This window comes from Ictidomys tridecemlineatus, chromosome 15 (genome assembly GCF_052094955.1).
Source record: "Ictidomys tridecemlineatus isolate mIctTri1 chromosome 15, mIctTri1.hap1, whole genome shotgun sequence".
Classification (NCBI taxonomy): domain Eukaryota; kingdom Metazoa; phylum Chordata; class Mammalia; order Rodentia; family Sciuridae; genus Ictidomys; species Ictidomys tridecemlineatus.
This window is the reverse complement of record NC_135491.1, coordinates 32,804,011-32,823,446: the sequence shown is the minus strand read 5'-3', so window position 1 is coordinate 32,823,446 and position 19,436 is coordinate 32,804,011. Positions and strand designations below refer to the sequence as shown.

General features: G+C 41.4%; 1 protein-coding gene across 3 annotated transcripts in view; it reads right to left on the bottom strand.

Moving 5' to 3' along the window:
* Window positions 1-19,436, bottom strand: part of Fto (FTO alpha-ketoglutarate dependent dioxygenase) — a 366,796-nt gene that overhangs the window by 132,451 nt on the left and 214,909 nt on the right. For 2 of the 3 annotated variants that reach the window (XM_078032323.1, XM_005318182.5), the window contains exon 8: window positions 19,082-19,206. In XM_078032323.1, the coding sequence (XP_077888449.1) occupies window positions 19,082-19,206 (125 nt within the window). Of the gene's footprint in view, window positions 1-9,838; window positions 17,877-19,081; window positions 19,207-19,436 lie in introns of those variants that run through there. The other variant, XM_078032324.1, reaches the window with a different exon arrangement.

Genomic DNA, 19,436 nt, shown 5'->3' with positions numbered 1-19,436 from the left:
TACACACCTGAAATGAAGCCAAAAACTCTCTTTGCTTTACATTAGAGTGAAATTCAAACTGGTCTGGGTGACTATAAATGGTTACTGTTTGTCTTGGCTCCTACCTGTATCAGATTTAGACTGAGGAATCTTAGGGAAGAAATTACACGGGATAAAATGGATATTTCTAAATTACAAGGCCTGCAATTCCAGTGGCTCCAAATATCAGCTTTCTGTTTCATCTCAGCCTGCCAGAAAGAAAATGGTGGGGACGGACAATAAAAGACACACAACATTTACTCTCCAGAGCCAAATGCTTCTTGTTTTGATTATACTGGAGAGGGAGGTTGCAGATCCTGATCAGTTAAGTCTTGTTAGCAAATTAAATGGTTGTAGACTACAATGGCGCAAGATAGGAGTTTTAGCCCCTGGCTTCAAGTTGAAATGACAAAAAGTATAAATTCTTTTGACTCATTTTGTTCTGCAATTTTCCTCTTTGAGTATCTCACAGTTCTTGAGTAATTGTTCATAATGACTCTGGGGCCATGGAGAAGGTGACTTGGAAATGTTCATTGAATAGTGAATTTAAGTGGCCCAATTACCTATTTCTTCAGACCGAACTACCTCACCCAAGTCAGGTTTCCTTGTGCAATGTAACTAGTCATAAATACTACCTAAGGAAACGACACACTTTGGCTCAGAAAAATATCAGATGTGAAAGACAGTATGAGGATTTTTGCCTGCTGGAGCATTTTCCTGGGTCTTTACATCACAGTAAATCAAAAGTCACAGAAGAACTTCTCTGTGTGCATTAGGTCTTGCTCTGGGACCTAGGAGACCTAAATTTCCAAGTGCATTTTTAGTCCTGTGGGCTATGTTCTTCTATTCATTTCAGTATATTTCTTAACAGTCATGATTAATTCTCTCACATTAATTTTCTCTTTTCTTTGGGAGAATATCACCATGCTATTAGGTAGAGATTTTCACTTTAAGTTTCCCACCAGATCAGACATTGCTTGCATTTATTTGACATGAGTAGGGAAAAGAATTAGGATATTAAAGTGTGGAAATACAGGAAGTTGCCATTTTTTTTTTCAACCCAGACCCTTGAATAGTGAGAAAGGTGCTACTTATCCCCTAATAATACACATTCAGAGGGTGTGATGGCAGTAACTCAAAAAATAAGGGCTTTTTTTTCTCTCTCACTGAAATAAAAAGTTTTAAGTTCTAAGGCATCTGTTCTAGAATACATGCAGGAAGCTAACTAAGGAAGCCAGGGGCTCAGAATATAACCGCAGGAGGGCCCAGTCAGCAGTTTAGGTTAGAGCCTCACAAAACGTGGATGATTACAGCATTATTAGACACAGTGCTACATGTTTCCATGTTTCTCCTTTACTTTTTAGAGAACAGACAGCAGATATTATTTCTTAATCCATCAGGATTCCGAAAAATGATGTGCTTAAAAAGAAACTAGAGCCAGGCACAGTGGTGCATATCTGTGATCCCAGCAGCTCCGGAGGCTGAGGCAAGAGGACTGCAAGTTCAAAGCCAGTCTCAGCAACTTAGCAAGAGCCTCAGCAACTTAGTGATACCTTGTCTCTAAATAAATATATAAAAAAGGGCTGGGGAAGTGGCTTAGTGGTTAAGCACCCAGGAATCATTCTCCAGTACACATACACACACACACACACACACACACACACACACACACACACACACACACATTATCTCCTGGCTTGTTACCTGAGTAATCCTGGGCAAACTTTTCAGAGTCTTAGTTACCTTAACTGTAAAATGTCAACAAAAACAATATATTACTAGGTTTTATATGAGGAGAAAATGAGGAAATATGGATAAAACACTGAACATAGTACTTGGCTTACAGTAAAGCCAGCTGCTTTATGTTGCAATGATCATGATCCTCTTCTTTATCATCACTAGCAAAATCATGACTGAGGCACAGGTTGCTGGATCCCTCCAGTTTGTAAGGCCAGCATTTCCTAAATTTTGATAATGTAATGTACCATCAGGACTTTCAGTCATATCAACCACCTACATTATAACATTTTTTAGCATTGTTTTTTAAAGCAACTTTAAAAGAAACAACTTAAAAGACTGATTTTAGTCTTATCTTCAATAATATTTTTTGAGAATCTTGGATCCAATATGCTGATAATGCTTTTCTAATCTAAAGTAAAATATGTTTGGTAGGAGAAAATAAGTTTTTGAGATCTACTGCATAGTGGGGTGACCATAGTTAATAATAATATGCTGAATATTTCAAAACTGCTAAGAGTCAATTTCAAATATTTGACAACACAAAAAGCAAAGTATCTACCTTTTAAAATGAAAAGTATTCATTGGTGTATTACAAAATCATCTTATGGGTCAATCATAGCATGTACACTACATTCAGGAGACTGTGCTAGGCCTTGGCATTGGACTCAGAGTTTCAGGAGAGTCTATCCATGCATGAATTGGGAGACAGTTTAGATTCCACAGAAACCTACTGCCACCCTCATCCATGTGGATAATGGCCTTGTCAAAGAAACAAACTTGGATGACTGTCATTAACTTAACTTTGCTTAGCACAGATTTAGGTCTGAACCCTGTCTCACACCCAGGATTGAAAATATTTCCTTCTTAGCAAGGCCCTAAGCAACTTAGCAAGACCCTGACTTAATATAAAACTTAAAAAGGTCTGGAGATGTGGCTCAATAGTTAATTGCCCCTGGATTCAATCCTTGGTACCAAACAAACAAAAGATAGTTCCCTGTTAGTAGTCTTTAGTAAGGTGAACACTGTATTGGTGGGTAGCTTGGAGACAGGGCAAGGCCTTTGTGAAAGAAGAAAATACCACTCTATCCAACATTCTCATCCAATCTCTGCAGACGGGTTTAAATGTATTTTGACCCCTGTGTTAACCCATTTTCATGTGATATATTTGGCATAAGAAAAGATTAATCACTTATGAAAAACAAGCTAACATCCCTACAGCAAATATATTATCACGATATAGAACAGGACATAAAGGTTTGCACTTGCATCATTAGCCTGGCTATAATAAATGAGACACTCTATGTGATGTATAATATGGTAAGGAAAACACAGCTGTTTGCTTCTGTAGCAAAGTGCCTAGGTGCACTGCACCTGAGTCTGCAAATACTTAATAAGCCCTCAACAATAAAGCTGTATCGCTCAGAACAGCAATGGCTGAAAACCATTATCCATGGATAATTAACTATGTCAGGACATTGAGGTCCTAACATGAGGTCCTCATAATTCCCCACTAAGGGAAAGACAGTAAAACATTATTATAATATATTACTAATATTTAATAAGAAGACTGTTCTATTTGTGTATTATTAATGCAAGCCGTAAGTTACCATACCACATGAATTATTATTAGTTCTTCTGGGCACTTGAAGGGCAAAGTGGCCCTTTGAGTTTAAGAACAGTAAAGAAATACTTCCATTTGGGATTAAAATTTTAAAAATGTATTTGCAATATGTTCTGTTTATTTTCCCTCTGATCCCATGAACATATCTTATGGCGGACATCGATCACTGGAAAAGCCATCACTGAAATCACCAGTTCTTAGGAAGCCCAAAGCTATATACTTGTAAAACATTCCTAGTGTCCACACTGGATCTTTTGAAAAGTCCATCATTTTGCCTTCTCCAAATATCTTGGTCATTTTGAGACTCTCCCCTATAACACAAAGTATTTAAATTTCTCAGTTAACAAGGCTTTTGACACTTGAAGACAAAAGCTCCACTCCATTTATTAAGACGACTTCCTACTGTGTGGGGCTGTTTTTTTTACCTCATAATTAAAATAGCACCTGAACAGGACCATCTGTGAGCATGGATTAAGTTTTTTACAAAATGTGAGTATCTTTTCATTTTTTTCCCCCTGCCACATGCCTCTAAAATCTCATACATACTTTGTGTGACATAAAAGAAAAACACATTTAAATAAACTTTTATTCCCAAATAAAAAGAGACAGAGAAGGAGCACAAGACTGAGTGGGGGAGTAGTCAGGGTAAACATTTTGCTCTTCACCATAACCTTCCATCATGCATTAATAAATAAATGTACAGTTCTGTAATTTGCTCAAAGAATGAACAAACTGTCAGTCTTTGCTTCCTGCTTCTAGGATTCTGTCAGTTTACGGCCACCGGGAGACACAGTTTGCCACTTAATTTTCTTCTCCCTTCTTTTTCAAATACACACATTTTGGAGAAGATATTATTCATCCAAAAGGCTGCCAAGACGGCGGGTTAGGATGGATTTCGATATACAAACTATTTCACAAGCTAGTCTTGTTTAACCAAAATACCAAAATAAAGTCTCTTTGGGATTTTTTTTTTTTTTGCACAAACTGCAAATCCATAAATGCAGGGATTATAAACATCAATACAGACATTTCTTCCAGGGGGTTTGCTGACCTTATGCTAGCTCTGCCACAGAAATTCATTTTTCTTTGGAAATGTTGGCTTACTTTAATGAAATGGTTCCTTTGGTAGAGTTGGGGCTGTGATGTCAACCTGGCTCCATTCTAATAACTCTATGAAATATTTACAATGAAATTTAACCATGCACACGGAACAGCTGACTTTAGTGGCAGCCAAGGTTTAGGCTTAGCCTGTTCTCTTTATTAAAGGAAAGCAGTCGCTTTTACGTTTCCCTCTTCTCCAGAAGATCAAACCCACATGGATTTAACAACTTCCCGAACCACTCTTCTATGTGGCCATCCGTCTGGAGCAGTGAGACTGAGATTTGGACCCCATGACATCTTTGTGCCAGTTTCACTCATGCCCTGAAAGAGGGCTTTCCAAGAAGGAGCTGGGGACCAGGCAGGAGTTCCAGGGTTTCATGGGAGACATGGTAGTTCACGGGCAAAGAAGTCCCAGCCCCCGCTTTCTGAAAATCAAATCCTTCATTGAGTCCAAAATGGCTAGCAGATTTGCAGACACCCTCTCTACGGTAACAATGAGCACCAAATACACCTCATTCACTTTCAAAACCTTCATATACTTTCTCTGGAAAAGGAGAGATAAAACACAGCCACATGCAGGCCAAGAATAATCACAACACTGATGAACATGCACGTATCTCCTCCAGGCCAGAACAGGGCAGAACGAAGTGACAAGCCACAGAGACAGTGCCCAGACCGGGTCCTGGTCTCCTGGCCAGCGCCACTGCCTCTGTCCTTGAGGAGCGTGAGAAGGTTGAAAAGTTCCACCTGCACCATCCAGCCTCCAGGCATTCTGACCAGCCCGAGCAATAGTTACAATATTTGAATTTGTTGCTAACACCTAAATAGCTGGGAGACTTCCCAAGCATACACACAGTCTGAATTTTCCATTTCTCTTAAAAATGTGGAAGGTCTGGTAACATGGACCTGGCCTCCTGGCAAGGGGAATGGCAGCCGCCCACTTCAGACTGGATGTGGCCTCCCCAGTTCACCTGCCTCCCACCTCCATGGCTTCATTCATTTCCATTATTGTCAGGCCCGTGGCCATTTGAGTTTGCGACTCTTAGTCTGAATTCATACTTTCATTAGCCAACACGAATATCCAGCTCCATCCAGTCCTCAGCAAGAGCTCAGGAGCACACTTCCTTTGGAAAGACCAGTGCCTCTTTGGGTACAATTCCACCATTCCACGTGTCCTGCTCACCCCTCAAGACCAGGTTTCTTTCTGTTATTTACACAGCCCAGGTGGAGCAGTTTTAGGCACAAAAGTTGGTAGCTGTACAAATACAACCAAAGTGCTCCAAAACACACAGGGAAATTCCCTAGCGTGGGGGATGGCTTTTTACTCTATGATGCAGAGTCTTCAGACCTGCCACCCACACTCACACTGTTTGTGTGTGCTTCGCTCAAACTCACACTTGGGTTTATGCACGCTTGCTTCACACACCATCTCTGATTTTTCTGCCTCAGCCAGTTTCCAATGCTGCTAGAAGATGCTGGGCTCAGTACAGCTCCCAATTCTCAGAGGCCCCCTCAAAGCTTTTAAGGCTGGCATAACATGCAGAATTTCAAATGAAGAACCAACAGCAGAAAGATCATTTACAGTAACTATACAAACAAGCTAAATGAAAGACTTGTGTTCTGTCATTAAAAATAATAATGCTAAAGCCCCGAGGGCTGAAATGTAAAGCTTTTACTTCGTGTGAGGAAACAGAAAAGGAGTGTGTTTATTATTCCAATAAGATAACCTGCTAATTTATTTAGGAGGCAATTTTAGAGTACATTCGTTCACAGCGAAATCTCACTTTATCAGATTATATGAAAAATAACAACCACAAATAAAATGCTCATTCAAGCCAAGGGCTTTTGCAAGAGAGAAATCAACAAGGGGGGAGAGGCCAGGAAAGGGCTGCTGGAAAGTTCTGCCACTGAGAGAGTGCACCTCTCGCTCTCCTGGTCTCCTGAACCAAACCCAGAGTTAGTTATAGAGTTATCTCTCTCTCTCGTACTTTGCAGATGATGCCTAACATCATGACAACAGAGAAGAGGAAAGGTCTCTGGACCTGCCTACCTACAACAAGTTTCTGTAAAGTAATGAATACAGACAGCTTGGGGACCGTCCACCTGCGCAGCCTGCCTCTTCTTGCCTGCAAAGTGAAACCACCAGGGATTGGCAGAAGGTACCGCTCTGACAGGGCCAGGACAGCCTTTCTCCTCGGTGACAGCCTGGGCCTACCCTCTTAAACTTGACCCACCATAATTCCTTCACAATGCAGCAGCGAGGCAGCTGACAGTAGCAGCTGTACCTCCTAAACGAGATGGATGGAATTTTCATAACTAGTTCCCCAAGTTACATTTTACCTTCAAGATAATTTATGAGCTGCTCCGGAGCCTTGAAGAGACAATATGCTTGCCATAAAATTAACTGTAACAGTCTTGTAGGTTATAATTAACACTGGGAGGGTAGCACCAACTGGATGAAACACATGGCATAATTGATGGTGAAACTAGAAATGAAGCAAGCTAACAATATCATTACTGTGCACACTGCCTTAGCAAAACCTACGCCTCCCCAGGGTTAATTACAATCACCTTGCAGGGCCATATTCTGGTGGAGAAGAGGCCAGAGCTGGGCAGAGAGGTAGAGTTTTGCTGGCAAGATCGCAGGGCACCTGGATGGATACAGAGGCTGTCGAGAGTCTGGAAAAAGAAACAAGTCATACCAAGAACCATCGGTGCATCTGGCAGTGTGGATGGTTCCTGGAGTTTAGACCAAGCCCGAGAGAAGCCTTCCGTGTAGACACAACTTCCTTTTCTCAGTAAACAGCACCTGTTTCACTGAGGGAAAAGATATGGATAAAACGAAGAGAAGAAGAACTTCCAAAAGGCCCTTTCAAGATTTATAGTATTTAGAATATCTCAGAACTGAAGCTTTTCAAGTGAGCACTGGCATAGCTTAGTGACACATTAAGATGATCAATGAAACCTGAAGGTTTATTAAATTCAAAAGTAACATTCAGAGCACCATGTCCACTGGAGACTATGGAGAGAAAGCAAATCAAAACGGTCATGTCAATCGCTCCCATCTTGGATACAAACTAAGTTGTCCCTCAGTTGCCTGGACACTAAATAACCTGACCAATGCTCAAGAAACCGAGAATATTCTAAATACATTGGAACTACTCAGATAATTCTAATGAACAATTTAAAGTTGATTGACCTATATTTTTGTGTTCTGATTTGTTTTATTTGGGGTTTTTTGTTGTTGTTGTTGTTTTTGTCCTGGGACAAGTTATTAGAAATTCTGATGAATGATACAACAGTGTCCCCTACAGGCCAACAGAGCTGTTCTTTCCCCCTGCCCCCCATTACTCCATCAACTGAAAACCAGAGCTAAACTTTTATCTATAACCTGGAATATACATTACAGAGTAAATTTGTAAAATACACTGGGGACACCCCTGAGATAGGATAAAATTGCTATTCTTCACGTGCAGTAAATTGTTTTCTAGATATCAACATAGTGTACAGCTGGTATTAACCCATGATGGAGTAGATAAATTGCTACCCTTTCACCTTAAGGGCACCTACTCAAATCAGCCTTGACTAACACAGCCCAAAGATTACTCGACTTGGAGGATTTACAGATTCTTGGAGGCTAAACTTTGATGTTCTCTTCTTCGCTTCTACTCTCCCACCTTCTAAAAGATTGTAACCAATATAAAAGAAATGATATAGCTATAAAGGTAATAACTTCCCTTTAAAAGATTTATGGGAGGGAGATTTATAAAGCACGAGCTGGAAACTCCTTCCTTATACAGAGAGAGGCACCCACAACTAAAAAGTGTGAAACATATTTAGGTACCAGAGGAAATAAACATGTACAGATACACACAGGCTCCTCTGCACGCTAGGAGGAACCTGGAAGAGCTCTGAGTCCTACACTGTGAGGCTGGAGTCCCAGCAGATACTGAACCTAAGAGAGGTGGACAAAGCTTCGTTACTGCCCTCACAGCAGCTGCACAGCATTTGTGGTCTGAGCTGGGCCTTCTTGGCTTAAATTCCATCTCCACTTCATGTGGCCATTGCCCAGGGCACAGGACTGTGCGTGTGTATGCCTCCATCTTCCCATCACAGAAAGCACTTACAACTGCCTGGCCCGCCTACCTTCAGGGCTCTCTGGGATCTAATTTAGGGAGCCACACCTCGTCAGACCTAGAAGATACCTCTGTCTTCAGACTGAACCCACCTTTTTTAAAAAATTTTTTTGAGACAGGGTCTTGCTAAGCTGCCTGCATTGGCCTCTAATTTGTGATCTCCCTGCCTCAGACTCCTGGGTGGCTGGGATTAGAGGTGTGTGCCCACCTAAGCCTCTGCTTTTCTGGATAGTTGCTGAGGTCCAAGGTGTCTGTGGTGTGCCCAGATTCCTACAGCCAGCTGGTGATAGGATGCACCTCTGAATCCAGTTCAGGACAATCCTATCTAGAGTTCCTTCCTACCAGTCCTGGGCCTCTACCCTGGGGCTGGGATTTATATGCTGGCACTCTCTCAAAGGATAGGAAGGCTGGGTTTATTCTGGACTTTTCTGTTGTATATCAAGATGATGATAATATGTGATTTAACTGAACACTTAGTATGTTTCAGGTACTCGCTTTAGGTGTTTTACATGAAATTGCTTAATCAACCCTATGAAATAGGTTCTATTATTACCATCCCCTAGGCAAACTACAAATGAGAAAATTGAGGCTTAGAGGAGTTAAGTAACTTGTCTAGTTACAATCTGTAATTGAAACTTGCCTGGAGTTATAGAAGTGGATCCAAGATTCAAACCCAGGCAATCTGATTCATAGTCCATGCAACCAACCACTACGCCATGTTAATGGAATTTACTCTGGAAGAAAACTTTCCCCCATCAACATTGAGATTTAAAAAGCATGAGTTGGAAATTACTACTTTATGGAGAGAGATGTACCCAAATAAAAAGTGTGAAACATGTTTGGGTACCAGAGGACGTGGTACCACAAAATGCCCACATCCCCCTGGAGAGAAGGTAGCACAAAATGTATCCAAAAACCCCATAATCATACATAGATTCTCTTGCTTCTCACTCACTCTCGGAGACAAAGAGCTACCTACCCACTACCTAGCCAACACAATGGAGCCACCATGGCTGGCATCCAGTGAGTCACAAAACAACACTTATGGAGAACTTGCCTCCTCCTTCCTGGACCTGGGTTTCTATGGAACCATGACTCAATCTCTTCCATAGTGTTTGTTATTCTATATTGTATAATACATTTCCCAAGTCAAGTATTACTCAGCTCTATAGCCTCAGGGCCAAGGACAGTGTCTCCGTACCAAGTACGCACTCAATAAATATTTGCTAAACCAACACACAACTGGCAGATTACTCACAGCAGGCACCACTCCATTTATGAAGTGCCCTGGTGTATCACAACAGGCCCCAGCATCCACGAGCCTTCTCCAGTTCTCTCTAAGAGCGATCTAGGTGAATTTAAGTCCTCCCTAAAATGACACGTCTTAGAAAAAGTAACTGGGAACCAGGTGCACATAATCAGAAAACTAATGTTGTGGATTCCCCAGGATCTTCCCGCGTGTAAAACTGCTATCCCTCTAAGACCTCATCTACACATCCTGCCACAACTAGAGGTGCAAGGTTTATCCCAAGTGATCGCTTCAGGACAAAGATCAGAAAGGAAACTTTTCTATTTTTAGCCCAACCAAATGACTTTATTTTGGTCCTGCAGAGTGTTGTTAATATGCAGGGTCCCCTGAGGGAAGCAGCCCTTGCCTGGCGTCCCAGTAGAATACAAGCTCCAGGAGAGAAGAATTTTCATTGGTTTTGTTCACTGCTATAGTTCCAGAACCACTTAACAAATGTTTGTTGAATAAACAAATGCATGAATCAATGTTTCCTCAAAACATTTCAGAAGCACTGCGCAGAAGAGCCAGCAACTGATCACAGTCAGAAACCCGCCAGAAGCAGAGCTCGCGCTGAAGCCCACGTGTTGATTTTATAAATAAGATGCACAGAAGTCAATTGGCTTTTGTCCTCCATAAAACTGTTCAAATGATGACAGTAACAATGGTAATAACATTAACAACACTTGCCTCCTTAAGATAAGTTGCTGTATCTTGGGAAAGAGGGAACCCTATCTCTAGACTCATTTAATCCTTGCTCTAAATTTATACAATGTTTCAATTCCTACACATTTATGAGGAGGTTTTATGGAGTTATCGGGTTTTATAGAGTAATCTGGTTCAGAGACACAAAGGACATTCTTCTGCTAAGGGCAGCAGAAAGCAGAGATTGTAATTATTAAAAGAGAAGCGACAGCAGCATTAAAAAGAAAGACATCGATGGCAATTAGCAGGCCAGAGCTTCTCCCTCAAATCTCTTCCGTTTGTTCCCAGCGCTCATGTTGCAAACAAATTCAGCTAGCTGCAACAGACAGCGACTAACTACAGATGCCACGACTTCTAGTGCCCAGCCAACTCTGCCAGGAAAAACAGCCACTCTTTCAAGCAGGAAGGATAGCAGCTGACGTGGTCAGGTGACACACAGTCACAGGTGGTCTCAGCAGATAAATGCATCAGCCTTGTCATCCCAGAGTCCATCGTTAGGGTTAGTGGCTCCATTTTTGTGTGACCATAACTCCCTAGGGCAGAAAACAAGCTCTGGCCCCAGTGCCAAGTCACTAAGGCTAATGTTCATGGCCGCACTGATATCACTGGAGCCACATCGGGACATGAGCAGGAAGCCGGGGAAAAGCCGCTGACTGGAGCATGGGAAATGCAGATTTGAGACCACATGACCCTCCCCACCTACCCCAGGTTCTCCTCTTCTCTCCTTCCAGAAAGGGCAGGGATCCAGGAATGACCACAGGGATGAGACCATGTCTGTTTGTTCTGGTTGCAACCTACACCCCGGGCAGTCTCGTCCTCAAGTGTCCCTGAATCATCCTGTACACAAGGCATCCTTCCTCCCTTGGGCTGCGACAAGAACCTGGGTGCTGGCTTGGGGCTTAATCACTAAAGGATGGCATATTGGTGATCTCTCCTCCTTCCAACTTCAAGGTTCCACCCCCGGAAAGTTAGATAAATGATCAGTACTTACTTCCAATATCAGCGATCTATACTACATCCAATTTCAAGGTTAGGGAAAAAATAAAAAAGCATCTTTTTCATAATTAAGAAAAATACAGAATACAGAATAATAATAGTAATAATAATAATAATCATTATTATTATTGGCACAGGGGATTGAACTCAGGGGCACTTGACCACTGAGCCACATCCCCAGCCCTATTTTGTATTTTATTTGGAGACAGGATCTCACTGAGTTACTTAGCCTCTCACCATTGCTGAAGCTGGTTTTGAACTCATGATCCTCCTGCCTCAACCTCCCAAGCTGCTGGAATTACAGGCGTTATATGAGAATGGGTTGAAGTTAATTAATTCTGCCAGGTGTTCAATCAGTCTGAGTGCCAGGCACTCTTCTAGATGCCAGGATACACAGTGAACAAGGTGGCAAGGTCCCTCGGCCATATAGGGCATTATTCAAATGGAGGAGACAGCATAATGTCACAAAATCTGGGGTGCAGACTTTACAGTCAGTGAAAGAACAGACAAATGCCCTGCCCTTATGAAGCTTATATTCTGGGAGGATGACAAAAATGTAATCACAGAATCCAGTACGTATATAATGTTAGGTCTCCTTTTCATAAACTTCTAATAAAATATGGGTTCCCTTAAAGCATAACCCGTTGCTAAGTCACCTCTCAGTTTCCCACAGTGCTTCACACACAAAAGAATGAGAGTATGTGTGCTGGCTGCTGTGTTCTTGTCAACTGCCCTACCCCTGCCTTGAACCTTAGTTCAGAGTTGAAATTGTCGTATTCTTCCTGATACTCCCCATGGCACCTAGCACAACTACTTGCAATCACAAAATAAGTCAATGCTAAACTGAACTGCACCGATTGGCCAGTTGTGGGTATAATCAGGACTGCCAGAGGCCAAAGGATAAACCAGTTACTAGGGGGGGAAAAACCTGAATGGGGCCAGTCTTAGAACCCAACTTGCTCCCTATAAGTAACTTATGTACCCAGGGCCTGAAGCCGACTAGCTCAGAAAAGTAAAGCCTATTCCTTACAAGTTCTAGGTTCTAAACAACCAGATTTTGGACTCTTAGCAAATCTGACCCCTCATGGTGATGGTTGGCGTCATTGAGAATAGGAAGCTGGTCCACAAGATGTTGTCTGACTTGTCCAGTGGGAAGAAATAATTAGTTGGAAGGTTTTTGAGCTGGTGAAACCCCACATGAGAAAGATATATCTATTAAGCCATCTCAGTCTTTGGGGAATCACTTTTAACTTGGAAGTAAGTAGTTCCAAAAGGTTTTCTAAGCAACTGTCATAAATATTTAAAAATTGTTTAAACCATTTTAAGGCTGCTTGAAACTATATAAAGTTGTCTACTATGGGAATACAGTTAAGTCCTGTGGAGCCTAAAAGCTGGGGAGCTATAAATGGACAATTTCTACTTAGGTCACGTTCCTTTCCAGAGGACAATGTTCTAAGATACTGTAATGAAAGAAATGTAAGAGAATACTAGAAGAAATAAGTCAATCTCTAGAGACAAATAATCTGGGCTTCATGCAAAAGCATAAGGGGCCAGATCTACTCATGGCCATGGCGAAATGGGTGTAGCCAGAAATTAATAAAGTTAGCAGGAAGTTAATGACAGCTCTATCTGAAAGCCTGCCCCTTAAACAAGTCAAACATCTGCACAGGTTCCTTAGCTCTTTAGCACTAATAAGAGGGATAAGAAAGAAGGCCATGTTTAAATATATCCTACTAAAAAACTAGTGGTCTTCAATGAGAACGTGAAAAGATGCTCTATATGGTTAGTCATTAAGGGAAATCAAAACTATGATGAGGTACCACTAGGATGTCCATAATAAGAAGAAAAATGAAAATAGCAAGTGTGCATGAGACATGGGAAAACGGGAACCAGGAACCTCTGTGCATGTTGGTGGGGATGTGCCACCAACAGTAGCCAATGTGTAGCCAATGTGGCAAACAGTCTGGCAGTTCCTCAAAAGGTAGAAGCAGAGTTACCACCTGACCCAGCAATTTCACTCCTAGACAGATACTTGCTATGGTTTAGATGAGGCTTGTCCCTCAAGGGTTCATGTGTTGGAAGTTTGATGCCCAGTGTGGTGATACTGTGAGATGGTGGGACCTTTAAGAGGTGGAGCCTAATGGAAGGCTGTTGGGTCCCTGGGGGTGCTGCCTCAGGAAGGATTAAGATGGTTCTCATGGAATCCTGAGTTAGTTCTCTCTCAAGACTTGTTATAAAAGAGTAAGCCTGACCCTTACTGCCTTTCAGTTTCCTGTCTTGATATGTGATCTCTCCCTCTTATGTGTGCTCCTCATACTGGAAAGCTATTTACCATGAAGCCTTCACAAAAGCCAATCTGATGCAGCACCATGCCCTTGAACTTCCAGATCTGTGAGCTAAATAAACTTCTCTTGTTTATAAAGTACCCAACCTCTGGTATTTCATTATAATAATAGAAAACAGACTAATATGATACCCAAGAGAACTGAAAACATGTCGTTCAAAAACCTGTACATGAATATTCATAAGAGCATTATTTATAATAGCTCTAAAGTGGAAACAACTCAAATATCCATCAACTGATGACTGGAGAAATCAAATGTGGTAACATTCATAAAACAGAATATTATTCAGCAGTAAAAAGGAATGAAATATTTACATGCTATGACATGTATGAATCCTGACTCATTATGCTAAGTGAAAAATGTCAGATACAAAAGGCCACATTGTATATGATTCTATTTATTAAAAAATGATCAGAATAGGCAAATCTACAGAGACAGAAAGTATATTAATGTTTGCCAAGAACTATGCGGATTAGGGAATATTGAGAGTAGGTGTTCACAGATATGGGGTTTCATTTTAGGGTAATGTAAATACTCTGAAATTAGATAGTGGTAATGGTTGCACAATCTTGTACAGACACTGAAAAAAGCAATCATACACTTTAATATAATACATTTTATATGAAATTTTGTGGTACATGAATTACATCTCAATTTTTTACAAATCCCTAATGGCCTGATCTTTGACTTATTTTTTTTTCTTTTTTTGTATCTGCACCTTTATGTAGCAAAATTTTAGAGGCACTCCTTTATAGTTAAAAAGCACAGTTACTTCTCAGAGTGCTCCCCATCTCTCTACATTACCCTTCACCCAATTTTCTATTCACTGCAAACTTCCACACACATATACCAAAGCAAAACCTAGGATGAAAAATGTTAACTTCAGGTAACATTTAGAAGCATTTTCATTTCTATATTTAATATAATTAGTCTGGAGCGGGGGCTTCTATTACGTAGACAATATACCTCAGTGTCAGGGGTTTTCAATACCACAATGATCCAAGCCTGCTGAGACATCCCCAATTAAACACTTTCCTGAAAGGCTGTGAGCAACTCGCACTCTGTTGTGGTGACGATGGCTCCATCAGTTTCCTTTCCTGGCCTTCACCACCTCTTTCTAGCAACTTGGGACATTCTCGTCCCCAGATAATCCTTAAACTGGCTGCTCGGCACTCTATAGCACGCACAGCATTCATGAAGTATTTTGTACACAGAATACACAAAAAATGCTTCCTGAATAAAACCATCCTCATTTCAGAAAGTAGAGTCATGGCTTGTGCCAAGTGTCTCTGCAGGAAAGCAGAGTTCCCTGGTCTCCAGCGTCACTGATCTGAAACCAGGACACACCATGCTCATGGGAAACTGGGGGGAGTTTTAAGGAGATTGCCATTATCAATTGACAGCAAGTAGACATATAGCTTTTAGTGACCTAGCCACTGTTGGCACTAATTATCATCACTGTGATGTTCCTCTGAAAGAGGAATCAAGAAAGGAACAATCTACTCAATGAACATTATGCACTTTCTTCTTGTTCTGACAGAAAAAACTGCCAACTCAGAGTAGGAATAAAACAGTATCCTCGAGCCAGACCTAGATCCAATATTGAAACACGCACAACAGTCAGACAAAGATACGGGCCCAGATTTTTTTTTTTTTTTTTTTTTTGTAAAGCATTCTCTCTAACTTGATTAACCTACACCATTGAAACTGAGCAAGCGGGCAGAAATGGAACGCCTGATTCTCATTCTGACATGTTCAAGGCAAAGGAGGCCCTTTTTTTCCCCCCCTGAAGCTGACCACGAATAATTATTTCAGGATAAACAATGGCCTCCAAATTTCCAGCAGTCTAGGCAAGAGGTTGGGGATGGGTATAAAAATAAACAAAGGCACTGATTTTTATATTTTATTTAGAAAAACAACTCGGGCATGGACGCTGAACTGTACCTTTTCTTTGGTGCACCTTTCAAATGATAATTCCTTCCACTGTCACCATTAAATCTTAATCCATTCCAGCTCCTTGCATGGGTCATTGAGTCTATATGTAGTGCTGTTATTTTAAAATGTTTCCCCTTGGTAGGGAAAGAGGGGGAGAAAAGATGTTGAGAGCCAGATGGGCCTCTTCACAGTTCATTTATCAAACCTAATACGCCGGGCTCCACCCTCCTCTGACTCACTATTGCGGTTAAACTTCCATATAATTTGGTAATCATTTTCATTATCAGAGAGTGACCCCAAAGCAGCCGATCCTGGGATACCCAGTCGTTGCAGCTGCTCTTTTTCTGCCTCCGTCTACAGTAGACCCTAAGAACCTCAGAGTTTATTAGCTGCAGACTGACCTTTGGGCTGCGGAGGTCAAGAAGGGGTCAGATCAGAGGGCTTGCCCAGTTCTTTAAAAGCTATAACAAGCTGTCCATCAGGCAGAGTGGACTGTATAAACAAAGACAAATCTTCAGAAATTCTGTACCACTTCTGTTAACACTTACCCTGCATTCACACAGCGTCTCCTGACGTTCTTTGGATCATTCAACTCTGGGGAAGTGAATAGACAGCCCTAATAAGCCTATTTGGAGAGGGCTGTTTATGGGATTACCGAGTTTGGGGAAGGAAACCCACAGCACTCAGATGTGCCTCTAGAATCGCAGCGTTGTGTGACACTGTGACAAACTCGGTTACCCCGAGTCATGCAGAATTGACACTTTCCTCAAGAAGCTCAATTACAGGCAACATATGCTTTCGGTTTAAAAGACTGCAGCGAGTCGCAAACAATGGCTGGGCTCCTGGCCTGAGAAAGATACAAATATTTGGGGACCGAGTTACAAGTTGCCTTGAAAATATTCTGCCTGATCTGGTGATCATAAATGAACCTGCCGCCGAGAAGGTTTATTACAATAGACTTACGCTCAAGTTATTGCCAGCTGCAGAGTCTCGGCTGACCTAAATTTCTCGAAGCTGTACAGTTCATAATGCATTCTCCAATGTGCAATATAAGATAATTAGAGTCATCTGTATGTAACTTTCAGAGGAAAAAAATTTCTATTATCTAATCTAACTGATCCCCTGATAGCTTTGATGAAAGTAAAATGCTGTAACCTATTGCCTGGCCTTTGGTGAGTGCTAATTATTTTCTGTCAAGGCACATTTTTCCTCATGTAATTCCAAAGTACACAATAGGCCAATCTCTGAAACCCAGGCGGCTGGGTAGGCCCTGCCGTGGATGGTTTATAACTTTCACCACACGCTGCATGGCTACTCCAGGCAATGCCTCACTCCAGACAGCCAGGGGACACTTTGATGAGGGGAAGAGAGGGATATGGTGACTGTCTGTTTACACAGATCATATGGATGAGTCTTTGAGATAGGGCACCAGGATGGGAAACATCACATGGGGGTGAAGAAGAGCTGGGGGAAGACTGCGGTTATTCAATACTCTGAGGACACTTGGCCTTCGGCACGCTGGAGACTTCACCCTCTTGAAATTGTCTTTCAGGTGTTTGGTTTTAAGGGTGTCTGCAGAGTGTCAGCGGCTAAGCTCTCTCCCTCCTCCGCCCCTGCCACAAAGGACTTAAGAATTTTTGTTTCAGATGCTAGACTACATCAACTTCAACACTGGCTCCAGCTCCTGATTAAATTGTTAGCAGTAAGGGCCAGAAATGCTGAAAACAGACTCCTTTTCAAACAGGCCATTTTGGCCATGTTGTCTGAGGATTTGGTGTGTTAGGAAATTATTGTTAACAAACCAAATGCACTCAACACAGGACGGCCATGCTCAACATCTGCTCTCTCTGGACTGTGCTGTCTTTGGGGGAAGGGGTGTGGGAAAGAGATTACAGGGGAATTCTTTCTTCCTCCTTTTCCTATTTAATAAGAATCACCAGGAGGAAGATACATCGAACAGGAGGATGCCTCTTCCATGTCGCCATGCTGATGCCCTATAATTGAACAAAACGCAAGGACCTGGATGAATATACCACTTAGACAGTCCTACAAAAAAAGTCTAAAATTAAGGAAAGTTAAATTGGAATTTTTCAGACGTTATTGTAGTTGAAACTGTCATTTGCTATAGCTACACAAGAAAAAGGGGGAATATTATTATGAGTTTTTAAATTATTATTTGCATGCATGTCTGAACCTAGAGATAATACACATATTTGGAAAAAAAAAAGTAGCTTTCTGATATCCAATCCAAATCAATAGTTCATACTGTCTCCTTTCTTGGAAAATGCTCATCTCTTCAGCCTTGTTCAGACAAATCTATTTTTATGATAATTATTACTAGTGAAGCTATCAATTATTATAAACGCTGTTATATGAAGTCACTTGGAGAATATGATGGCCATCAATAAATGTTCTTGACTCCAGGCACACAGAATTTTTATGTATCAAATAAGACTCTGAGACAAAATACAGTAAATCTTTCCAATTCCTCTCCCTCTTGCTTACAAACGGATGATGATTCTTTAATTTTTACAAACCATGGATGTAAAGGAGCACTCTCACACTTGGAGGTACTAGTTCCAACCTTCCATGTATCAATTATCTTTTCAAAAAGGAGCAGGATAACATGCTATTCATGATGCAAGCACCAATTCTGTAAAAAAGTGATGATTCGTAGAACTTTCCACCAGTAACAGCTTTCTAACCACAGGCAACTCCATGTAGAAAGAAACTAGGTTGGAACAAAAAGTGATTCCTATCTTGGTCGATTCTAAAAATGGGGTAGAAAAAATAGACTACTTTCGAATAATCTGCTCTGCATCCAGTGACAGAAGAGCACTATGTGGATTTCCCAGACATCTGCTTGACTGAATAGCAATGCAGGCCTGCTAGACTGCTGAGTAAAAAAGAGCTTTTCAGCTTCGGGTACTTACATTACATTATGCTCAAGATGCAAACATGTATGCTAAACGTTACCCAGGGAGAAATCACATGCACATACAGACGGTGTCAGGGATCATTACAATTAATGTAGGTTAGCCTAGGCAGGAGAACTAACTTTAGCTGCAAACGTCTTGAACTTGCTTATTTTTCAGGGCCTCTCAAATGAGAGGGACGAGACCAATGGTAAGGAAAGGCTTAGCCAAATATAGCTCTTGTTTGTCAGGGACAACAAATCCCGTTTCGTGACAAAACTAACCTGGCATGCCACTCCCTCCTCAGGTTCTGGCGTGTGGTGAGTGGGGCAAGGATGGCCGTCAGGATTTCATTCCTTTGTTCGACGGGAAGCCCCTCTCTTTTAACTTCCCGAAGCACAGCATTTGTCTAGAAGAAAAGATAAAAAAAAAAGAGAAAGAAAAAGTGAAAAATTAATAATAAAAAAAAGCCCATAAGCAAATAAGGACAGTAAATCAATGGCTTTTTTATTACAGTTCCCCTGCTAACAAATCAATACGGTAAATGATGGCCAAAAATGGCCGGCATATATTTTGTATTTAATCAATGTACATGGCACATAGGTAAACTCCAAAGCTCCATTGCCTTAAGTAACACAT